Here is a 25,104-nt window from a genome sequence, read left to right on the forward strand (position 1 = left end):
CCTAAGTAGTAGAAAGAGAGGGTGGGTTCAGGCTAAGGTGGCAGTGAGCAGACCATTATCACCTAAGGTGTAGTCAGTGAGGGTGGGTTCAGGCTAAGGTGGCAGTGAGCAGACCATTATCACATACGTTGTAGACAGAGAGGGTGGGTTCAGGCTAAGGGGGCAGTGAGCAGACCATTATCACCTAAGTAGTAGTCAGAGAGGTTGGGTTCAGGCTAAGGTGGCAGTGAGCAGACCATTATCACCTAAGTAGTAGACAGAGAGGGTGGGTTCAGGCTAAGGTGGCAGTGAGCAGACCATTATCACCTAAGTAGTAGACAGAGAGGGTGGGTTCAGGCTAAGGTGGCTGTGAGCAGACCATTATCACCCAAGTAGTAGACAGAAAGGGTGGGTTCAGGCTAAGGTGGCAGTGAGCAGACCATTATCACCTAAGCAATAGACAGAGAGGGTGGGTTCATGCTAAGTGGCAGTGAGCAGACCATTATCACCTCAGCAGTAGACAGAGAGGGCGGGTTCATGCTAAGGTGGCAGTGAGCAGACCATTATCACCTAAGCTGTAGACAGAGAGGGCGGGTACTGGCTAAGGTAGCAGTGAGCAGACCATTATCACCAAGGTAGTAGACAGACAGGGAGGGTTCAGGCGAGGGTGGCACTGAGCAGACCATTATCACTTAAGCGGTAGACAGAGCGGGCGGGTTCATGCTAAGGTGGCAGTGATCAGACCATTATCACCTAAGCGGTAGACAGAGAGGGCGGGTTCAGGCTAAGGTGGCAGTGAGCAGACCATTATCACCTAAGAAGTAGACAGAGAGGTTGGGTTCTGGCTAAGGTGGCAGTGAGCAGACCATTATCACCTAAGCGGTAGACAGAGAGGGCGGGTTCAGGCTAAGGTGTCAGTGAGCAGACCATTATCACCTAAGCGGTAGACAGAGAGGGTGGGTTCAGGCTAATGTGGCAGTGAGCAGATCATTATCACCTAAGTGGTAGAGAGAGAGGGTGGGTTCAGGCTAAGGTGGCAGTGAGCAGACCATTATGACCTAAGTAGTAGAGAGAGAGGGTGGGTTCAGGCTAAGGTGGCAGTGAGCTGACCATTATCACCTAAGTAGTAGACAGAGAGGGCGGGTTCAGGCTAAGGTGGCAGTGAGCACATCATTATCACCTAAGTAGTAGAGAGAGAGGGCGGGTTCAGGCTAAGGTGGCAGTGAGCAGACCATTATCACCTAAGTAGTAGACAGAGAGGGCGGGTACACACTAAGGTGGCAGTGAGCAGACCATTATCACCTAAGTGGTAGAGAGAGAGGGTGGGTGCAGGCCAAGGTGGCAGTGAGCAGACCATTATCACCTAAGTAGTATACAGAGCGGGTGGGTGCAGGCTAAGGTGGCAGTGAGCAGACCATTATCACATAAGTTGTAGACAGAGAGGGCGGGTTCAGACTAAGGTGGCAGTGGGCAGACCATTATCGCATAAGTTGTAGAAAGAGAGGGTGGGTTCAGGCTAAGATTGCAGTGTGTAGGCCATTGTCACCTAAGTAGTAGAAAGAGAGGGTGGGTTCAGGCTAAGGTGGCAGTGGGCAGACCATTATCACCTATGTAGTAGACAGAGAGGGTGGGTGCAGGCTAAGGTGGCAGTGGGCAGACCATTATCGCATAAGTTGTAGAAAGAGAGGGTGGGTGCAGGCTAAGGTGGCAGTCGGCAGACCATTATCACCTAAGTAGTAGACAGAGAGGGTGGGTTCAGGCTTATGTGGCAGTGAGCAGACCATTATCACCTAAGTAGAAGACAGAGAGGGAGGGTTCAGGCTAAGGTGGCAGTGAGCAGACCATTATCACTTAAGTTGTAGACAGAGAGGGTGGGTTCAGGCTAAGGTGGCAGTAGGCAGACCATTATCACATAAGTTGTAGACAGAGAGGGTGGGTTCAGGCTAAGGTGGCAGTCGGCAGACCATTATCACATACGTTGTAGACAGAGAGGGTGGATGCAGGCTAAGGTGGCAGTGAGCAGACCATTATCACCTAAGTTGTAGACAGAGAGGGTGGGTTCAGGCTAAGGGTGCAGTGAGCAGACCATTATCACCTAAGCAGTAGACAGAGATGGTGGGTTCAGGCGAAGGGTGCAGTGAGCAGACCATTATCACCTAAGCAGTAGACAGAGAGGGTGGGTTCTTGCGAAGGGTGCAGTGAGCAGACCATTATCACCTAAGCTGTAGACAGAGAGGGTGGGTTCAGGCTAAGGTGGCAGTGAGAAGACCATTATCACCTAAGCTGTAGACAGGGAGGGTGGGTTCAGGCTAAGGTGGCAGTGAGCAGACCATTATCACCTAAGCAGTAGACAGAGAGGGTGGGTTCAGGGTAAGGTGGCAGGGAGCAGCCCATTATCACCTAAGCAGTAGACAGAGAGGGTGTGTTCAGGCTAAGGGTGCAGTGAGCAGACCATTATCACCTAAGCTGTAGACAGAGAGGGTGGGTTCAGGCTAAGGAGGCAGTGAGCAGACCATTATCACCTAAGCTGTAGACAGAGAGGGTGGGTTCAGACTAAGGTGGCAGTGAGCAGACCATTATCACCTAAGTAGTAGACATGGAGGGTGGGAGCAGGCTAAGGTGGCAGTGAGCAGACCATTATCACATAAGTAGTAGACAGGGAGGGTGGGTGCAGGCTAAGGTGGCAGTGAGCAGACCATTATCACATAAGTAGTAGACAGGGAGGGTGGGTGCAGGCTAAGGTGGCAGTGAGCAGACCATTATCACCTAAGGAGCTGAAGTAGCTTCCAGGTTTCTTGATCACTGTGGCCTATTGTTTCTGGACTATTACTGTATCTTTGTCTGTTTGTCTTTGTAAGCGTCCTTCCGGCTTGCTTTGTTTGTCACCACATACATTATAAAATAAGTAAGTGAATAAATAAATAAAATGGACCGAGACCTTACCATTAGTATCCAGGTAGGGGTGTGAACGTACTATCCAGAATCGCTCTGTTAGAAGAAGGGAACCTCTGCCCAGGTTGACATAGCTATGACAGGAAAGCCTACGTGACCTGGCGGTCAAGTGAACTGCACAGCTGCCCACCCCAGACACCAGAGACATGAACGGTCCACTGAGCACTAGAAGTCATCTCACCATCAAAGGTGGTGACTCAGCCAAGGCACCAACATGGAACCCCGACCAAGCTTGTAGAAGACCAGATCCAGCATGACTACAAGAAGTGGGCGGGACACTCGATCCCCTGAGATTACGAGTGACCTTCTTGGACCTGGCTTTCTAGAACAGGGACCGGCCTTTTGGACTCATTGAGCACTGGTCTATCAAGAGCAAGGGATACGCTGTATTGGTAATGACTATAGAAGGTTCTCCATCTTCTGTTGGGTAAGGAAGCCCCCACATCTTCGGGGAGGGTTGGCACTGGTCACGGTGTCGGGCCTGTGTTTGGCAGGGGGTGGGACTTTAGCCGGCCTGCTAGATGGAGCTTTTTATTGGGTATCATATGCTCCTCACTAGCCCAGAGGGGTTTCTAGTTGTGTCAATCCCTGAGGTGTGGAGCGTCCTTCAGGCCCTGGGTCTTCTGACACAGATATTTGGGGTTATGATATGGGAGGATCTGATAAGCAGATCTCATTCTAGGTTACAGTCACCTTTTTTAGCTGCTCACTGGAACGACCCCCCCCCCCACATCTTCTTGCAAGAATACTCATCGCGTCTGTCCATAATCTCCTTTACTAAGTGGTCTTGTTAGAAGCTCAGGGCTACAACCAAAGGCTAGCTAATGAGTACACCCACACAGCGCGTGTCCCAACAAGATGCCAAAAATAGCGATAACACACCCCGTCAGGGAACGAGACCAGGAGATGAGCTGCAAGGACAACCAAGTTTATATAATAATAAAAAATGCCAGCAAAGAACTCTGCTGCCCGAGAGCGCTCTGCCAAAACATTATACGGGCAGCACATTAAAAGGGCACACAGCATCACTGATGACGACATACATAGTGTACACATTGTTGCACCGGTTTGGTGAGAGACCTATAGAACAGTTGGCACTATAAGGGATGCCAGATGCTAATTGGCCGCGGCCTCTCTGTCGCTCTTGGTACATGTGGGTTGGCCGGGCTCATCTCCGCAGTGTGAAGGTCAGGTCGAATGTGCAACATAGCTATCTAACTAAACTAAACAACAGGAACTGGAAATACAAAAATAATGGCACACAAACAATCTTGGCATGAATGGGGATTCTTAGGTCAGATGAGCTAATATATTGGTATTCCGACCTCTACATTCAGAGTTCTCTTTGATAACGCAGTCCCTGCCCCCCAGTGCTCACCTCAGAGGTTTGATCTGCCCTCTGTTTAGCTTAGGTCCTCATGCTATAGGTAGACGTGTGTTGTTTTTGGGAGGATATGCTGCTTGCTTTATGGGATTAGGCCTGTGGTGGGTGTTATGGAATGGTCAGTGTGAGGGGGTCAGATGTGTATCAGCATAAAAGGGACTCGGGGGTCGGGGCTGGTGGACCCTAGCCTGGCAGGGTGGGGGTTGAGAGGGCACAGGCAGTTTACTGGAGATGAATGGGCACTTGGGCTATGGCTTGTCACGGTCTCACGCTCTCCGCTGAGCACATTCTTTCGGGAATGATACTACAGGATTGTAACAAGGCATGGCTGGACTTCCGTGAGTACAGGGCTCGCACGGAGCTGGCAAGGGGAAGCAATGGGGTGTGTGGGCTTGCTGTGCGAGCTGCTGGGGATGGGAGAGCTGCATTTCTACAGAGAGATGGATTTTCAGGTCTAGTAAAAAGATTGCGTCTGGCCTAGTGCAAAATGGTGTCTTACTACCTTGATAGGGGCTAAATTTTATGTGTTCATAGCTATAATGTTTTGTGTGAATAGGCATTGCGGGGGTGGCTGTGCCTCCCCCCTTGGTTAATACATATCTTATTTACCTGGAGTGAAGTCACGGGGGTGGGCAAGGATCATCTTCTTCCCAGCACTAGCCCTGAGTCCCAACACTCCCGACATTCGCATAGCCCAGGATCTTTTGCTGACCTAGCAACACCCCTGTGTCTATAAGCTAGGAGCTAAGTGGGTGAGTGGTGCACCTGCTGCCTGTCCTGGGTAATTGCATTAAGGGGGCTTTTTACCTTCACTCCTCTTGTGAATCTCCCTTTCTTGCCCAGTTGCAGCTTCAAACGTGTGTCCGTTACACCCGAGCCAATTGGCCACCTCTAATCTGGCCCATCCCTGTGCTGTGTTTGTGGTGTGTGCAAGCTGTGTGTCTGAGTGTTGGATTACGTGCTGTGGCATGTTGTGCATTTGGCAAGCTCTCACTTCATTTATTTATTTATTTGAACATTTATATGGTGCACCAAGCACTGGGGCATCTGGTCTCTCACTTAAGACAAGGGTTCCAGGCTGGTTTGTTGTGGTGATAGGTAACTGGTTGGTTCATTAGAGATTGTCATGGTAGAATTTACATTTTGTCATAGATCAGACACATTGTTGCGAATACATTTTTGCACTACATTTTTGCCCTAGACAGTTGCCTTTCTTGCATACAGTGTAGAGTAAACCCTTGTTGTGGTCGGTCCCAGGTTTGACATTGTCAGGTTGGAGGAGGTGCTTTAGTCATCTTGGGTGAATAGCCAAGTTTGAAGATGTTTGCGGAAGGACCAGAGAGGAATATGTGCTCTGAGGGCTAATGGCTAAGAGATCCAGAGTTTCGCCGCTATCACTGGGAAGCTGCAGCTTCCTGCTTTTTTCAGTTTGAATCTGGGGCTTGTGAGGTGGTGTGAATAAGTACATCTGCTCATTCTGTTAGTCTGGTTTTTAGAGATTTGGTTGTTGAGGTAAGCTGGGGCACTTTTGGACAAGCAGAACTTTGAATTTGATACAATCGCGTAGCGGGAGCCAGTGGAAGGTGCGCCTGGCAGCGGAGATATCATTTTTGAGAATGTTGATGGCGTCTCTGATTGCATTATTTAGAATTATTTGCTGCTTGCTTATGTCTTGGGAGTTTGATCCTGCACAGAGGGAGTTGCAGTAGTCGATTCTGGATAGAATGAGTGCTCTGGCGAGGGTGATGCAGTTGTCTGTTGTTAGGAAGGGTCGGCGAGCTGTGATCAGTTTGGCAGTGTATGCTGCTGCTGAAGCAATGGCATCAGGTGTTTGTGCCTGCACAGAGGGAGTTGCAGTAGTCAGTTCTGGATATGATATGATATGATATGGCATTTGTAACACACAAGTGTTTCAAGGCGCGACGAGGCAGGGAGGGGGGAACAAGGGGAAGACAGACAACGATCCTACTAGGCCAGGTATCATTCAGACCGCGCAAGTGCAGGGGTAGGGGAAGGGAAAAAGTGCAAGGGGAAGGGGAGGGGGAAGTGCAGTACAAGAAAGTAGAATAAAAATAAATAAATAAATAAATAGGGCCAGCTGGTGGCAAGTGCAAGGTAGGTGCAGCCAAGTGCTGGGAAGGGGGGGCTGTAGGGATACAGAGACAGCCCCGCAGTGCAGGGGATGCAATGCCAGGGAGGCAGTGCAAGTGGAGAGTGGCTGGGCCCAGGACCGAGGTTGGTGAGAGTGGCCCAGTTGCAGATTCAGTGCAATTTCAGTGTAGAATTTAGCAGGGGAGAGGGACAGAAAAGGCAGAGGCAAAGAGGAAGGTTTTGAGGTGCTTCCGGAACCGGAGATGGTTATCCTCAAGTTTCAGGGAGGCAGGAAGGCTGTTCCAGAGGGAGGCCCCTGCCGCGGAGAGAGATCTACCCCCAGCTCGTTGCTTTGAGAAGCGGCTGACCCTGAGGGAGTTAGAGACGGATGAGCGAAGGGCTCGGGAAGGAAGATATTTAGGGAGACAGAGTTGAAGGTATTTTGGCCCCAGGCCCCAGAAGGCCTTGTGGATAATGCAGAGGGTTTTGAACTTAATCCTCGCAGCCACTGGGAGCCAGTGTAGAGATTTCAGTCCTGGAGAGATACGGTCCCTGGGCTTGAGGCCAAGGACAAGTCTCGCAGTTCTGTAATGTAATGTAATGAGTGCTCTGGCGAGGGTGATGCAGTTGCCTGTTGTTAGGAAGTGTCTGTAGCTGTGATCAGTTTGGCAGTGTGTGCTGCTGCTGAAGCAATGGCATTGGGTGTTTGAGCCTGCACACATGGAGTTGCAGTAGTCGAATCTGGGTAGAATGAGTGCTCTGGCGCGGGTGATGCAGTTGTCTGTTGTAGCTTTGATCAGTTTGGCCGTGTATCCTGCTGCTGAAGCAATGGCAGCGGGTGTTTGAGCCTGCACAGAGGGAGTTGCAGTAGTCGATTCTAGATGGAAGGAGTGTTCTGGCGAGGGTGATGCAGTTCTCTGTTGTAGCTGTGATCCGTTTGGCAGTGTGTGCTGCTGCTGAAGCAATGCATTGACTTATCTAGTGAGAGATAATGAAACATTAGTGTGACCTTGTCTCTAAATTGATATCTGTGTTCTAGTCTTTGAGAAGTACCTACCTAGGATGCCGTGTAATCATGTGTCATGCACTGTTCTCTTTCCTTGCAGCTCCACACCATTTTCTGCCAAGTCAGTTCTGTCCCCGAATCTTTGGAGAACTTGGACAATTCCAGTGAAATCCAGTTGGGGACTGGGATGGTCTTGCCAAAGGGCTACTTGCCGTTTGTGGAGCCTTTGCCGATGAAAGCTGATTGGAATGATACGGAAGAACAAATACAATTGATTCTTAGTGAAATCGAACAAGTCATCCCAAAAGTGACGTTTACACACATGGACAACACCACGTGCATTGAGAAGAGCCGGGCGTCCATCGTGAACCCCAAGGAGAGATATGGCACTGGTGACAAAGTCACTGTTCAACTCGACATGCACGACTACTTGGGAAACCGGAAGAAATATGGCGGGGACCTCCTAAGAGCCAGGATCTACTCCACAGATCTCGGGGCAGGTGCCTCCGGGAAGATCTCAGACTTCCAGAATGGGACATATCATGTAGAGTTCACCCTATTCTGGGCTGGGAAAGTGAAAATATCCCTCCTTCTGATCCACCCCAGTGAAGCCGTGGTGGCCCTGTGGAGAGTGAAGAACACGGGCTACGACTTGATCAGTCACCAGGGCAGATACACCAGCCCAACGGAGAGCATCGATACCAGGTGCAGCTATGACTTGGACACCAAGGACGAGGTGTGTGAGCTCATGGCCAAGAAGGGCGAGTACCCATTCTACTGCATCAAGCCCCCGCACATGCCCTGCGCCTCCTTGACCATGTTGGGCAGCTTTTTCACCATGAACACCCACCTCACCGACCTGGAGAAAGCCTCTCTTTGACAAGTAAGGTCATCGTGGAGTGGGGTATCTAGAAGTCTTGCAAGAGCTTGGAATGTGCAGGCTCAGAATTGATATGATATGATATGGCATTTATAACGCACCTGTACACAAGTGTGTTGGGGTGCATTGAGTATTCTGAAGAGCTTCATGGTTTGTTTCTCTGCTACAAGTGTTGGAGCTGTTGGTAGCCGGGTGGGGGCCATGAAGGGACTCAAAATAAAACAAGAAATTATGGGAGATGTGAGGTGTGGTTGCCGTCAAACAGCGTCCAGGATTGTGGGATTGTAAAGCAGACCACACATGTGTTCATTTCAGTGACTATTTTATTTCACCACTCAGAATATTTATAAACAAGTTCAGCCAGTCACATACACAGATAGATTATAAGATTTTAGTACAAACATATGGTGGGGATGAGGGGGCATAGGACTGAGAAGAAAAGACATTTCAGAGATGCAAAGTCTGACTTTTCCTTCACTGGGCAAGGGATTATGGTCACCACTGAATGGGATTATGGTCATGTTCTGGGGTTTAAGTGTATCAGAGATGTAAAGGAGATGTACTAGTCTATCATAAATATTAATCAGCAATGCACCCATGCAAGGGGTGCTTCTGCTCCACCCCAAAAGACTTTTAAGGCAATGAGACCCCAATGGGCGAACCTCAAGGATATATTGGGAGAATGAGTGGTGAGTGCTGCATTTGACCTCACAATGTCTCTGCATCCTGGCCAGTAGAGCATCTCTAAAGTATGTTGGGGCTCTGGCCCAGCAAGGAGACCCCAGTGGTGGAACCCCAAGGATATATTGGGAGAATGAGTGGCGATATCTGCATCTTACCTCACACTGTCTCAGTAGAGCAACTCTACAGTGTGTTGGGATATGGTTCTGTTAGGCAGAATCATATGCAGTACCCTTTGGGAACACCACACACAATTAAGACTACAAGTGACAGTACAAATTCACCTTTGGTACAAGCCTGTACTACACAGTAAAGTGGTAGCGATGGCTGAGCAGCCAGACTTATCTCATGAGCAAGTGAGCAGTACAAATAGTTACACAAGGGCGGCAATTACTATGATTCAGGCAAACACTGACTCAAGGTTTCTGAGTAAATGAATATACATTTATTTACTATTGAGTTGTATAACATTACACTATTATAAGCAGTTTAAAAATCACACTCTTAATACACCACACCACTCCCAAAAAATTCCAGACAAGTTAAGCTCACAAAGTGAAGTGGGAGCAAAATGGCACTCTAGCAATTTAAAAGGGAGGGATAAACAAAGTTAATAGAAATGGAACCACACCAACAGGTAAGTACTCAGGGCAATTGAGCAATAGGAACTACAGTGATAGAATCAGGTAGAAAAGGCTTAGGGATAAAGTCAATGGGTCAAAAGTCTTTTGCTTAAGATCACACAGTTCAGGGTAGTTTGCGGTAAAGATTGTGCCACGGATTCCGGATTAGGTTGGTTGGCAGAAAAGTTAGTTCGAAGAGAAGGACAAGCCCTCAGTTTGGAGAAGGATTTCAATCACTTTCACCGCGGCTGAACCAAACGAACAACCGGATTTGCACGGTAACTTAAAACGCAGAGGAATCTGTAGCTGAGGCAGACGTTCCTGTGAAAGAACAAAAAAATATCGAGGCTGATTACCACAAAGGAAATACACCAATCATGGGCTAAAAAGATTCACAGATCTTTCATTACTGTACAGTTTACAAAGCAAAACAGATAGCTATCTGGCTTACAACACCTTGCGATGTGTACCAGCCGACAGGTAGAGGTGAGAGAATCCTGGACATCTAAACATTCGTGCTTTTATACAATTCATGTAATATTGTCCAGCCTCTCTTCACGTTAATAATTCGTGGTCTAGAGTTTGTGGCTAGTTGACATAAATAGTATACAATATTATGCAAAGGATTACATAGGTTTGCATTTCCATGAAGGCACAATGGTGATGTATGTTCTCAGATCCCACGGTAAACCTTGTACAATGTTCCTTTACAATACAGCTCAACCAATGTATACGCTCAAGGTCTGTTCTTCATTGTCCCAATGTTTATACAAGGATGAGTCTTGTGTGCGCAGACAACACTTAAACAACCGTTCATATGAAGCACAGGTCTCGTTACTCAATCTAAACAGTTGGCTCTCAGACAGCCTAAACATTAACAGAACTCAAAGGTCGGAAGGCTTGGTTTCAAGTTGAAAACATAGTCCACCATTTTAGAATGAAGAACACACGAGTAGAAATCAAAATGGCAGATGAATCTTAAAATGGCAGTAAAGTTAACCCAAAAATCGGAACTTTGCAACGCGGTTTTCCGTGTAGCGCGAGTAGGCTTAGGCCAATATAAATGGCTGCCAAAAGCTCTCCAAAGAGAAACTAACAGATAGCAATGCGTCGACCAGAATCCAAAGAGAGACATCAACGTTAAAGAAGCGACACTCAGGCCATTATTTCGCCTAGGCTCATGGAACACTAGAGGCCACACTCATTTGACAGCAGAGGGAACTATAAAACTAGCAGATTACGACCTACTGTGTCTCCAAGAAACTTGGTTAATGCAAGAACCAACACTAGACGGATACGAAATAGCATTCTCGCCGGCTAAGAAAGGGCCGAGAGGGCGACCGTCTTCGGGGCTCTTGATCGCCTGTAGGCAGGGTTGTGGATGCACCCTGGAAAAAACTCTTATCAGCAACAACTCTTTGCTTTTGGTTAAGGCCTTATGGTCTGAGGACACCTCCAAAGAAGACTTGAAAAAGTCATCAGTAATTATAATAGCAAACACCTATTGGAACCCAGCGACGCTTACAGACGCGGCGTACTTGGAAATGCTGGAAAGCACAATTGATGAAGCAATAGGTGTCCACTTGGCACCCTATCTTCTGATTTGCGGTGATCTTAATGCCACGTGTATACAAGCCCAATATAAATCAGCACCCTATGACCCTGCAAGTTCAACAGCTAAAAGAGGAGTGGCTTGGCTCACACTGATGAAATCTAGCGGATTCCCAGACTCTTCTCGCCTACCAACCTGCAAACGAAAATCTACAAGAGCCACAATAGACTATATATTCGTATCTACAACTTTATTATCAGTTGTGACAGAATTTGAAGTAGTCGAAACGTCAGCCAGTGACCACAATCTCCTCTATGCAACATGGCCTAGAAAAAGGGCGGAAAAACCAAAGGGGGACTTGCCATTATGCACCAACAATCAGCGCACGAGACTGAAGTTATCAGCAGCAGCGATACATGACCTCAGGTCAAAGTATAATATACAGTCAGACCTGGCCCCCGAAAAGCAGATCGACTATCTTCCATTGCTATCAGCATACAGTCATAAAACTGGAAAAAAGGGCCTTATAAAGTCACATATTCATAAGTATGACCCAAAAGTGGCGACTAAAAAAAAGGAAATGCAGAAACTGAAGCGACAAGCTACTAAATTAGGAACGACATCTGCAATTAAGGCAGCGAACGAAAGTCAACGGGAATACAAATCTTGGGTCCATAATTATCGTGTTGCCTTATACCAACAAGATGCAGAGAACATCATAATTGCAAAAACAGCAAACAACAGTAGAGAGTTTTGGTCGCTCCTAAAAACGGCCACCTCTCCAGCAGAGCCAGCGTTTATATCAAACATTGGAGAGGGTGCGTGGATAAAGGTCTTCCAGTCTCTATTTGAGAAGACACAAACAAGCCCAAGTTCATCAAATGAGGTCATTCAAATAGCCTGGAGATCGCTGGATGATGAAAATGAAATAACAAGACAAATAAAGAAACTGAAAAAGTCGAGAGCGCCTGGCCCAGACGGCATTACCAACATAGACCTTAAGGCATATCCGTCAGAGTGGGCAAGACTCCTGAGCGAAATATTCAAGAGATATGCAACATTAAAATCCATCCTGCCATCATGGAAATCCTCAATAGTTGTACCTATTTACAAAAAAGGGAACAAACCCGACCTGGCAAATTACAGGCCAATAGCCCTACTGGACTGCATAGGGAAGGTTTTTGGCTCCCTGCTTCTGGAAGAATTCAATCTTTGGGCAAAAACAGCGCCATGCAGGGACTACCTCCAAACAGGCTTAAAAAAAAACCTGGGTACCTCGGCCAACATTCTGTTACTGAGTACTCTAAAAATCAGAGTCTTGGAAGGTGGCCCGCGGCTCTTTATTATTTTCATCGACCTTACCCAGGCCTTCGATCGAGTAGATCGCGCCCTTTTGTGGAAAAAACTGGAAGCCTGGGCATGTCCACAAGACATCTTGGACCCAATAAAAGCCTTATATACAGACACCAGTATGAAAGTGAAGCTAACTGAGCAAGGCCTTCTTTCTAAAGCTATTCCGACGGCCAGAGGAGTTAAGCAGGGTTGTCCTCTGGCGCCAGCGCTCTTCCTGGCATTTCTGGGTGAGTTACAAGAAGTGAACCTATCGGTCCGATGTTTTACACAAAAATAGGGAGCGCCCATATAAACTGATTGTTATATGCAGACGATCTAATATTATTGGACCATACACCTATTGGACTGCAGCGCCAGTTGAGCAGCCTTGAGGAATACATGAGGCAAACAACCTGGACATAAACGAAAAGAAAACCAAATTCATGATTATCTCACACAGCTCCAAAAAATCTGAAAAAATATCACTACATCTGACAAACGAACTAATTGAAAAGGTGCCTGAATTCAGATACCTGGGAGTGATCCTAGACAACTCAAAATACGAAAAGGCAATGCAAGAGCATTTAAAACTGAAGATAAAGAAACTGATCGGACAAGGAAAAGCCATAAACAGGAAATTTGGCCGATTTCCGTTGCTACCAGTACTAGAGTTCTATAAAAAAAAGGTTGTTCCATCATTAATTTATGGGGCGGACGCTATGCCAACTTTACCCACAACACTCTGGATAAAACTTGAGGCCCAATATTAGCCTTGCCGAATTCTACCTCCATGGCAGTGATAAGACAGGAATTGAGCTTGATTTCCCTGGAAGGCACAGTTAGAATCAACTCCCTGATGCTATTTCACAAATGCAGAATGTCAGAAGATCAGACGATATACAATTTGATATCGAGAGAAATTAAAAGTGGCTCCAATAAAATGTTAAAGGCCTGGTCCATCCAGAACTATGAAACCTTAGCATCAGTGGAATGTGATGAAGAAACTCTGTTTGTGAATCCAACAAAAAATTCAGAAGAAACTGAAAGAACTAGATTGGATTATAACCAAAGAAAGAGCTGCCCAAAACAAAATAACTCAGCACCTTCCACCTAATATAAGGAGATTAAATGAAATTCAGCCCTATAAAAAAAAGGCCTTCAAGACCAGCACGAGATATGCTTATGAGAGCGAGATTTAACCTCTTACTAACAAATGAAATTCTATCTATTAGAGGTCTATCTCCGAAAAAAGACTGCCGCTTTTGTACTGATCAATCAGCAACGGAATCAATTTGTCATCTGATCCTTGAGTGTGCTAGCACTGGAGGCTTAAGAGAATTATATTTGCCGGACATTTTAAGCGAGTTCGCACTCAGTGATCAAGACAATTGTTGGGCGAAACTAATAGGGGGGATAGAACACGATGGCAACTGGCAACCTTTAACATCTTAAAAAATGTAAACTCCGTTCTACTTTTACAAAAATCCCCCTCTTTAGTTACCTGACCAACAAAAGAACTTTCAAAGATTTTTCTTGGACAGAGAACTCATGCTGACGAAATTGTTTTTTGCACAGCTGTTTTGTAAAAAATCTTAATGATTAAATGCAAATAAAAAATAAAAAAAATAAAAAATATAAATACTAAGGAGGCACTACATAATTACCGTTTAATACCTGGTAGTTGCTGCAGGCTCATGGTTTCTGAAGCGACTGTCAGACTGACAAGAAGTAGGAAGACTGGAGGTTCCTGCACTACCCAGGGAAGAAACCAGCAGCAGAGCAAAGCAACAAATAAAAGATCTGCTCCTTAAAACCCAGGCAGGGTCCGACCTTCTATCATGAAACACCCATGGAGCCTGTGGGAGAGATGGAAGCAATGGAAGAAGGACTGAGCTCCTCCTTTACCTGGACGTTACGTTCTAGCCTCGCTGGAAAAGAGGCTATAATTAGCTGTCAGGTGTTGCAACCGGTGCGTTGCAACTGATTTCTTTCCTGACGCTAATTGACAGTGCTCCTGTCTTGTGCTACTCCTTGTTATTCCACCCATTTGCCTTTACACTGTTTGTTTCCCTGCTTTCTATTGTGCATTTTTGCCGCAGCGCTTCCTGCGGGGCATTTTTCTTCTTTATTTTGACCTTTCCCTGCTCGCGCTTTCTTGCTATCTTCCCAGCGTGTGTGTCTATTATTTTTGCTGGAGTCAGCAGACATCTGCGTTCACTCTGGGGCCATTACTCAGTGAGCATGAACTTGCTATATGCAGTTCTTTTCTAACACACACTTTTACAAGCAGCTGCCACTTTCAACTCGTGTCCCCTGAGTTGTGTGCTTCCTCTGACCTGTGTCACCTCCCCTTCTGTTTATTTACTCAACTTTACTCACTGAGTTCTTGGAATCTTTTCCAAAGCTTAGACATTGCACCCAAGTGCATTCTGGTATATGTAGTACTCTCAAGAAGTGGGATTCCAAGAAGGATTGTGAATTACCCACTCACTGAGCAGTATTCCATGAAGGATTGTGAATACCTATTTGAACAGACCAACTCACCTGAAACTACCCAGGGTTTTTCTGCTGCAGCTTTTCCCTGGTTTGGGGTGGCTCCCCTGAGTTCGGCCCTATCTCTTCAAACAAAAGGGCAAGACGGTGAAGAAGAAGAACCCAAGAGCCTGGAGAGAGAAACCTGTGTAGACATCCTCAGACGAGCCTTCGGAAGCCAACTCAGAGACCTCAGGTGAGGAGTGGGAGAGTGATACGGGTACAATTGTAGACACTAAACAGCCTGAACCTGAGAGATTGCAATGCCCAGAAAACATGGCAAGCCTTGAGCAATACCAGGAAATGGTTAATGATATTCAAGCCCACACAGTGGAAGTACAGTCACTAAGAGCCGATAATACAGCTCTGCGACAACAGGTACAACAGAGAGAAGATAACCGAGGGGATCTACTTCCCATTGCATTACCTTGTGGCAAGTTTGACGGCAATCCCAGAAGAATGAAGGAATTTTTGGATGCCTCTTTGGTACACTATACCTTTCTCACAAAAACATATGAACTGGATAGAGCCATGGTGGGATTTTTGATTTCTAACTTAGTGGGGAATGCGTTGGCATGGGCTACTCCACTAGTTACCAACTCTGACCCAGCTCTCAATGATTACAGAAATTTTGTTCAACGCTTCCAGGATAGGTTTGAGAGACCCGAATTTCTGTACTCTACTTTTGAAACTTTATTAGACATACGCCAAGGACCAGCTGATGTTCAAACCTATGTGACCAATTTCCAGAGGGTCACTACAGAAGCAGGTTGGCCTGAGACGGCACAGCAAGCCATATTCTGTTGTGGTTTACATGACGATATCAAGGATGAATTTGCTCGTGTTGCCAGACCTTCTACGTTTATGGAACTAGACTCCTTAGTTCTGCAAACTGAGTTCCGTATGGCCGAAAGGAAGAGACCCAGATCTACTGTACCCATTCCTCACCACCCTCCCTTACCTGAAAAAGGGACTGCAGATGAGCCTATGCAGATCGGTACGGCCAGAGGCCCCCTCACCACTAGTGAAAGAAAGAGGCGTAAGGATCTAGGACTGTGTATGTACTGTGGATCCGATACACATTTATTGTGGGATTGTCCTGAAGTTCCACCCAGGAGACAGGGAAACGACAAACCCCGACCTTGAACAGGGAAAAGGGAGGGGTTTCGACAGTGAATCCCTGTGAAACTACTCAGCCAGCTATGATCAATAATTGCAGCCTGATGGTCATTAAGATCCACTTAGAGTGGAAACAGGAAAGCCCGGTGGAATGTTTGGCAATGCTGGATTGTGGTGCCGCGGGCAATTTCATTGACGACAAATGGGCAAATCCCCAGGTGCCAAAAGATACGCCCAATACCCGTGGAAGGGGTTGACAGCACACCTCTAACTTCGGGCCCTATTGTTCATGAAACCCAGGAATTAAGAGTCAGGATGGCTGCTCATCAAGAATACATGACTTTCGATTTAATACGCGCCGCTCATTTCCCGGTTATACTGGGAATCCCCTGGCTCAGACAGCACAACCCTTGTATTGATTGGAAACTGAACACAGTAGGATTCCAGTCTCAATATTGCGAGCAGAATTGTTTAGTACCGGTGGAAACACCTCCTCTGATACACGCGTCCCTTCAACATACTTCCTGCAGTGTCAACACAGTACCGATACAATATCAGGAATTCTCTGATGTGTTTGCAGACACTCACCCACGAAGCCTTCCGCCCCATCGGAAGGAGGACTGTAAGATTGATCTTGTGCCGGATGCAGTAGTGCCATTTGGTCGGATGTTCCCGCTTTCCTTACCTGAAAAGGAAGCACTTAAAGAATATTTGGCAACCAATTTACAAAATGGCCTCATCAGAGAGTCAACCTCTTCAGCCGGAGCTTCTCTTTTTTTTTTATTTCCAAGAAGGGAACCACAGAACTCAGACCCTGTATTGATTTCAGGGGCTTAAACAGCCTTACAGTACGGGATAGATATCCCATGCCCTTGATGAAAGACATCATAGAGGCTGTCCAAGGGGCTTGTGTATTCACAAAGCTTGATCTCCGAGGAGCCTATCATCTTCAAAGAGTTTGTGAAGGAAACGAATGGAAGACAGCATTTAGAACTCCTCTGGGCCACTACGAATACAGGGTCTTGCCGTTTGGGATGGTCAACGCTCCTGCACAGTTCCAGTGTTTTATGGATAAGATCTTTGCAGATATGCTGTATAATACAGTAGTGATTTATCTAGATGATATACTCGTTTATTCAACTTCCCTAGCAGAACATCGTCATCATGTTAAGGAAGTTTTACAACGACTGCAACAACGCAGTCTGCTAGCCAAGCCAGAGAAATGTATTTTTGAAACAACCACAGTTCCTTACCTGGGTTTTATCCTTTCAGCTGACAAGGTGCAAATGGATCCAGCCAAGACTAATGCCATCTCTCATTGGCCTGTACCCACTTGTGTCAAGGACATACAGGGATTAATGGGACTCTCAAACTTTTATAGAAAATTCATCCCAAATTTCTCCGACATAGTGCTCCCGATCATGAACCTACTCAAGAAAGGGGTTAGGTTTGTATGGGATACGAAGGCATAGCAGGCTTTCATGCAACTTAAAGAAGCATTTGTTTCAGCTCCTATTCTCAGGCAACCAGACCAATCCCAGCCTTTCATAGTCAAAATCAACACTTCAGGTGGTGCAATTGGAGCAGCTCTGTTGCAGAGAAAATCGGACGGGTTGGAACATCCCATCGCATATTTTTCTAGAACACTCAGTTCCAGCGAACAGAATTATTCTGTACTTGAAAAGGAGCTTTTGGCTATAAGACAAGCCTGTGAAGAATGGAGGCATCTGCTTCAAGGAGCCGTTTACCCGTTCCAAGTACGTACCGATCATCGGAACCTAAAGGTCCTTCAGCAGATGGAGTGTCGAAATACTAGACATGCAAGATGGGCTTACTTCTTTTCCCAGTTCGATTTTGAAATCACTTATTTGCCTGGAAAGGACAATCAATTGGCGGATGCATTATCCCGAAGCTTGGGAGAAGATACAGATGGATTTCAAGGCCATGAAATCTTACTCGCAGGAAAAAGATTCATTAACACAGTAAATTCCTTCCTCCAACAAGTACAAACAGCTCAAAGGGAGCAGGGACAGCAGACCAATCTAAGACTACTACGCAAGGGCGAATACCTCTTTAAAGACGAATCCCTATATCTACCAACTCAGGAGTTACGTGATCTTGTTATGTCATGGTGTCACAACCTTCCCGCCGCTGAACATAAAGGACAGAAAGCTACCCTTGAACTGACTTCTCGTCATTTCTGGTGGCCTACGATCACCCAGGATGTTAAAGAGTATGTCACTACCTGCCCTACATGTGTCCAAAACAAATATCCATACTTCAAGCCCTTGGGTCTGCTACAACAAGAGCTTCCACCGGCAGGTCCCTGGCAACACATTTCGACTGAATTCCTAGTCGATTTACTCATTTCTCAAGGATACTCTGCTATCATGGTTACGGTGGACTCCTTCAGTAAGCTGGCTCATTTTTCACCACTCAAGGGAACACCGACAGCTTCTACTACAGCTGAGGTTTTTTTAAGGGATGTGGTTAGGTTACATGGTATTCCCAACACTATAGTCTCTGACAGAAGCACACAATTTACATCCAAATTCTGGACAAGTCTGTGTAAATTGTTGGAGATAAAAAGAACCTTGTCCTCAGGATTCCACCCAGAGAGCAATGGACAGACCAAACGCCTAAATGCCACTTTGGAGCAATACATCAGATGCTTCTGTAATCAAGAACAGAATGACTGGTATCATCTTCTACCCCTGGCTGAATTTTCATACAATAACACAAGACATTCAACCATAGGTATGAGTCCATTTCGTTGTACCTATGGCTACGATCCAAAATACATACCATTGTTCGGACATGTCTCTTCTAATGTTCCCTCTGTGGAAACACTTCTGAACAACCTACAGAACCGACAAAAGGAAGCCCAGACCAATCTACAAAAGGCTTGTGAAGACTACAAGAGATGGGCAGACCAGAAGCGAAGACCTAACCCCTCATGGGAAATTGGTACAAACGTATGGTTGTCGACCAAGTTTTTACCCAGATGGGTACATCATGGCAAGTTCTCACCTAGATTTGTTGGACCTTTTAAGATAACGGCGAAGATAAACCCAGTCGCCTTTCGTTTAGTTCTACCACCCAAGCTGGGGAGAATCCATCCAGTATTCCACACATCTTTACTGAAGGCAAACGTACCAGATCCTCATGCTAGAAAGATGAAGAAGGCGAACTGCCAGCCCCTTGATGTGGATATGGAATATGAAGTCTCTAGATTGCTCGATTCCAGATAGAAGAAGGTTACATTACAGTACCTTGTGTTGTGGAAAGAATATCCCAGGTCAGAAAGCTTGTGGGAACCGATTCGCAACATATCAGCACGTAGACTCATTCAAAGATTCCATTGGATGTATCCGGGTAAACCTGGAGGAAGGCCATTGAGAAGGGGTCATACTGTCATGAAACACCCATGGAGCCTGTGGGAGAGATGGAAGCAAGAAGGACTGAGCACCTCCTTTACCTGGACGTTACGTTCTAGCTTCGCTGGAACAGAAGCTATAATCAGCTGTCAGGTGTGGCAACCGGTGCGTTGCAACTGATTTCAATCCCAACGCTAGTTGACAGTGCTCTTGTCTCGTGCTACTCTGTGTTATTCAACCCATTGGTCTTTACACTATTTGTTTCCCTGCTTTATATTGTGCATTTTTGCTGCAGCGCTTCCTGCGGGGCATTTTTCTTCTTTATTTTGACCTTTCCCTGCTTGCGCTTTCTTTCTACCTTCCCAGCGTGTGTGTCTGTTATTTTTGCTGGAGTCAGCAGACACCTGCGTTCACTCTGGGGCCATTACTCAGCGAGCGTGAACTTGCTATCTGCAGTTCTTTTCTAACACATGCTTTTACAAGCAGCTGCCACTTTCAACTCGTGTCCCCTGAGTTGTGTGCTTCCTCTGACCTGTGTCACCTCCCCTTCTGTTTATTTACTCAACCTTGCTCACAGATTTCTTGGAATCTTTTCCAAAGCTTAGACATTGCACCCAAGTGCATTCTGGTATATGTAGTACCCTCAAGAAGTGGGATTCCAAGAAGGATTGCAAATTACCCACTCACTGAACAGTATTGCAAGAAGGATTGTGAATACCTATTTGAACAGACCAACTCACCTGACACTACCCAGGGTTTTTCTGCTGCAGCTTTTCCCTGGTTTGGGGTGGGCTCCCTGGAGTCCCAGCTGTCGGGCATATTGCCTTACTGGCAAAGTGGCCTCCGGAGGAGCTCGGCCCTATCTCTTCAAACAAAAGGGCAAGACGGTGAAGAAGAAGAACCCAGAGAGACTTCCTCTGACGAGCCTTCGGAAGCCAACTCAGAAACCTCAGTGAGGAGTGGGAGAGTGATACGGGTACAATTGTAGACACTAAAAAGCCTGAACCTGAGACCTTCCTGGCTATCCAGTCCACTGTAGCTCTGTACAGCGAATTCGACCAGAGGAGGGGTCCTGGCTTGCAGTTTGGGCTAACTGGTTGGTCCCACCAGCGCAAGGGAAGAAGTTTCCTGGAGGATCTTCTCTGTCGTCGGATTCTGAAGATTCGGACCTGCAGCAGGGCTTCACCGGGCGGTTCAATCATTGTAGGGGTCCTCTTCCATCAGCTCCTCATTGGTTCTTTCGTTCCAGTGGTGACTCTGCCTTTCCAGTCCCAGAGACCTGCTTTTTATGCAGTTTTCTCCCATTCATACAGCCTGGCTGTCAATCACACAGAAGGGTGGCTGTCCTGGCAAGGACAGTCAACCAGCCAATCAAACAGGAGTGCGTCTTGGGTTACCAAGGGAACCCATGGCAGGGGTCCTAAGATCCCTCCCTCACATCCTGCCTACCCAGACTTTCAGGCGCCTTAAGGAGGGCTACAGTGCAGAAGCCCACAAAAAGACGGAGAACAAAGGGGCCAAACCTGGTTTGGCGTGCAGAGTAAAACACAAGAAAGACATTTACAAAAAGAAATGGCGAATAAACCCAGCCGAAACTGTAATAAAATGTATATGGTCAAGCAGGTTTCATTGAAACATTAAGAGGCCAGGATTCCCTGATGAGTTTTGCAATGCACCACGCGTGTTTAGAAACTGTATATCTGACATTGGCACATTGAATTCACCCCAAATAAATCCACTGCCAACATCAGATATACCGTTCATAAACACACGCAGCACGTTGCAAACTGATCAGGGAATCCTGGCTTCTTAATGTTTTGTTGAAACATTAAGAGGCCAGTATTCCCTGATCAGTTTTGCAATGCGCTGCGTGTGTATATCTGACATTGGCACAGCCGCACATTCCCTCCAATAAATCCTCCCCATGCCGCCCTGCACCTCGGAGAGGTGGGGGGGCACTTGACTGACTTACCTTACGGTAGCTGCTGCCTGCTCAGCCTGTTCTCACTCTGTCTCCCTCGATAACACACACGCTGTCGTGAGCACAGAGTCACCGCAGCACACGTCGCTGCCTGGCTTCTCCTTCGTTCTGAAAAACAAAGGCTGAGGCTGCGCAGCAGCGCACTTTGCAGGCAGGCATGTGCAGTTTGTTTGTTCCCCGGCCTCAGCACGTTCATTGTGCACAGGCGCGGGGCAGCTGCAGAAGGTGCAGACAGTCAGTCTACTGTAAGCTTGCAAAAGTAAATGTAGACGCTACTTAAACTTTTGCAAGCTTACATGTAGTGGCGTAACACCACCTTTGGGGCCCCCCTCCAGTTCGGCAACAAATCATGGGTTGCGCCACACTCTGGTCTGGCCTAGATTACCACGCTTGCGCAATGCGCACGAGCGTGCTGCTTCAAGGGTACCCTGCACACTGTGCTTGGAGCAGCATACATACGTGTGTGTTTTAATGCATTAAACAGCACACTTTCTGAGAAAAATTGGCTAAAAATCCAGAGCGTTTGCAATTGATTTGTAGGGTAACACCAGTCCAAAAATCCAATACATGCATGTCACCAACAGTGCACAGAAACATGAATGCTTTCATTAATGGAATGCTTTGCTATTAAAAATGACATGCCACAATGAAAACATGTCCAACTGGCTCTACAATGTAGACCAGTCTAGACACGTAATAACATATTACAGTAAAGCATGGCAGGCAACATTTAGACATACCTAGACTGGTTGCACCAAAATGGCAGTCAAAGCAATAACACTTATCTTGGTTATTTTATCACAGATGCCCAGAAAATATACAATGCCACATTAAGAAACAGCTAGACTGTCAGCAACCAAAAGCCAGTCTAGCCAGGTAATTACACTTAGCAGAACTGCTTAATCAGCGATGCCCAGTTAAAGAAAGCCAAGCCAAACTAAGAAATGACTAGATTGGCTGCACCAAAATGCCTCTCTAGCCACTAATACCACATATCATGCCTGCTTAGCCTGGAGATGGATTGCCATTATGATTTATCCCACAATCCCTGCCCCCCATACATCCCCCTCCCTCCAACCACCTGCTCCAACCCCCAATCAGCACATCAGCCCCGAATTACCTCCACGTCCCTCTTCCTTGTCCCAGTGCTGACGTATGAGGCACCTTCCCTCATACATACAAGGACAAGGAAGAGAGGGGCTAGAAGTAATGAAGATTACAGGTAACTAAGCCAGGCATTACCTCCATGTCCCGCTACCTCATCCCTGTCTTGTGTATGAGGCAAAGGGCCTCATTCACAAGTACTGGGATGAGGAAGAATGGGGATACGAGTAATGAAGATTATCAATAAGTAATCATGGCATTAAACACAAGGAGTAGCACAGCACCATTGATCTGACTGGGCTTTAGTCCTCTTCCCCCACCCCCTGAAAGTTTGGGCTATGTTGACTCGACCTGGCTGACCTACAAATCCGTTGCTGGACAGAACAGGACACAGATGTTAAACGGCACCTTTGTTTGTTCCTAAAGGCCCAGCAAATACTAACGTAAAGCATTTCACTGTTTGTTTTTAGGCAGTTGAAATCATGATATGGGTTTAGTACTTGCATGCCAGGTGAGTGATTGGAAGGGTAGAGAGGGGACAGGAGACCGCTCATTCTCACAGCAGTCCATAAGTGGGTGCTTTCAGAGTTAAAGTAGAGAGGTATCTGCTTGTAACATTGAAGGTGCACTAAAATAGTCTCATTAGAATGCATAAAGAAGTTAGATGCCCCCACACAAATAAATGTACCACTCTCCCCACCGCTCGTGAAGTTTGCGCCTCTCCCAACATTTGAAGGGTTAGCGTTCTCCCGAAATGTAGGTTTTGTTGAGTCCCTGAACACAAGCACACACACCATTCACCATATACACACATGCACACCCAGCCATCCATACCCAGCCACCCATACATTTAAGTGTGTACCCTTTCACCATACACTCACACAGGCATATCCAGGCCGCATCATGCACTCACTCATTAATGCACATTACATTATATACATACATATACTTACACTTACATGCACGTACACACATTTAAAGCTAATACATTTTCTTACCTTTAACCCGTTGGTCCAGGGAACGAGATCTTCAGCTCCCTGCAGTAGCCAGGAATGCTTGTTCCCATCATCTGCAGAGGATCGGGCGGCCCACGTGTCATGGGGTGGAGGGGTGTCTCATTACTTCTTAAAGAAATGGTTTCTTTTTGAAGTCACTCTGACTTCATAAAGACATTTTTTCTGTTAAAGGACCAAACTGGAACAGAAATAATTTTGTTATGAAGGCAGAGTTACTGCAAACATAAACTATGGGCCTCATTATAAGTGTGGCGGTCTGGAAACAAGGGTGCTGGTAAGCTTTCCGGCAACCTTGTTTCCAGACCGCCACACTCCGAGTATGCCTGCTGGGACCATTGCACCTGACAGGTCTTACCCTGGCGGGCACAGGGGCCTCGGTAGGCAGACTCATCACAGAAGCACAAGCACCATTAGTCGCAGTGCCGGTGCTTCCTCCCCCCCATGTTCTACGCCCATGCTTCATCCTTCATTACATCACTGCAGCGCTTCCCCCTTCATTACATCACAGCAGCGCTCATCCTTCATTAAACACTGCAGCGCTTCATCCTTCATTACTTTACTGCAGCGCTTCACCCTTCATTACATCACTGCAGCGCTTCATCCTTCATTAAATCACTGCAGCGCTTCATCCTTCATTAAATCACTGCAGCGCTTCATCCTTCATTACATCACTGTACTGCTTCACCCTTCATTACATCACTGCAGCGCTTCATTACATCACTGCAGCGATTCATCCTTCATTACATCACTGCAGTACTTCATTACATCACTGCAGCGCTTAATTACATCACTGCAGCACTTCAATACATCAGTGCAGCGCTTCATCCTTCATTACATCATTGCAGTGCTTCATTACATCACTGCAGCACTTCATTACATCAGTGCAGCGCTTCATCCTTCATTGCATCACTGCAGCGCTTCATCCTTCATTACATCACTGCAGCACTTCACCCTTCATTGCATCACTGCAACGCTTCATCCTTCATTACATCATTGCAGTGTTTCATTACATCACTGCAGCACTTCATTACATCACTGCAGCGCTTCATCCTTCATTACATCATTGCAGTGCTTCATTACATCACTGCAGTGCTTCATCCTTCATTACATCACTGCAGCGTTTCATTACATCACTGCAGCTCTTCATTACATCACTGCATCGCTTCATCCTTCCTTACATCACTGCAGCGCTTCACCCTTCATTACATCACTGCAGCACTTCATCCTTCATTACATCACTGCAGCGCTTCATTACACCACTGCAGCGCCTCATTACACCACTGCAGCGCTTCATCCTTCATTACATAACTGCAGCACTTCATCCTTCATTGCTTCACTGCAGCGCTTCATCCTTCATTGCTTCACTGCAGCGCTTCATCCTTCATTGCATCACTGCAGCACTTCATCCTTCATTACATCACTGCAGCGCTTCACCCTTCATTACATCACTGCAGCACTTCATCCTTCATTGCATCACTGCAGCACTTCATTACAT

At 46.6% G+C, this 25,104-nt stretch overlaps 1 protein-coding gene across 1 annotated transcript in view; it reads left to right on the forward strand.

The window, feature by feature from the left end:
- The window catches only part of LOC138467178 (NXPE family member 1-like), a 325,272-nt gene extending 316,822 nt beyond the window's left edge, over positions 1–8,450 (forward strand). Inside the window, exon 3 of the mRNA XM_069607243.1 lies at positions 7,513–8,450. Coding sequence (XP_069463344.1) covers positions 7,513–8,292 — 780 coding nt within the window. The 3' untranslated portion in view covers positions 8,293–8,450. The remainder of the gene's footprint in view (positions 1–7,512) is intronic.
- The last annotated feature ends 16,654 nt before the right edge of the window (positions 8,451–25,104 follow it).

The sequence above is a fragment of the Ambystoma mexicanum genome, chromosome 4q, assembly GCF_040938575.1.
Source record: "Ambystoma mexicanum isolate Mex_15411 chromosome 4q, UKY_AmexF1_1, whole genome shotgun sequence".
Classification (NCBI taxonomy): domain Eukaryota; kingdom Metazoa; phylum Chordata; class Amphibia; order Caudata; family Ambystomatidae; genus Ambystoma; species Ambystoma mexicanum.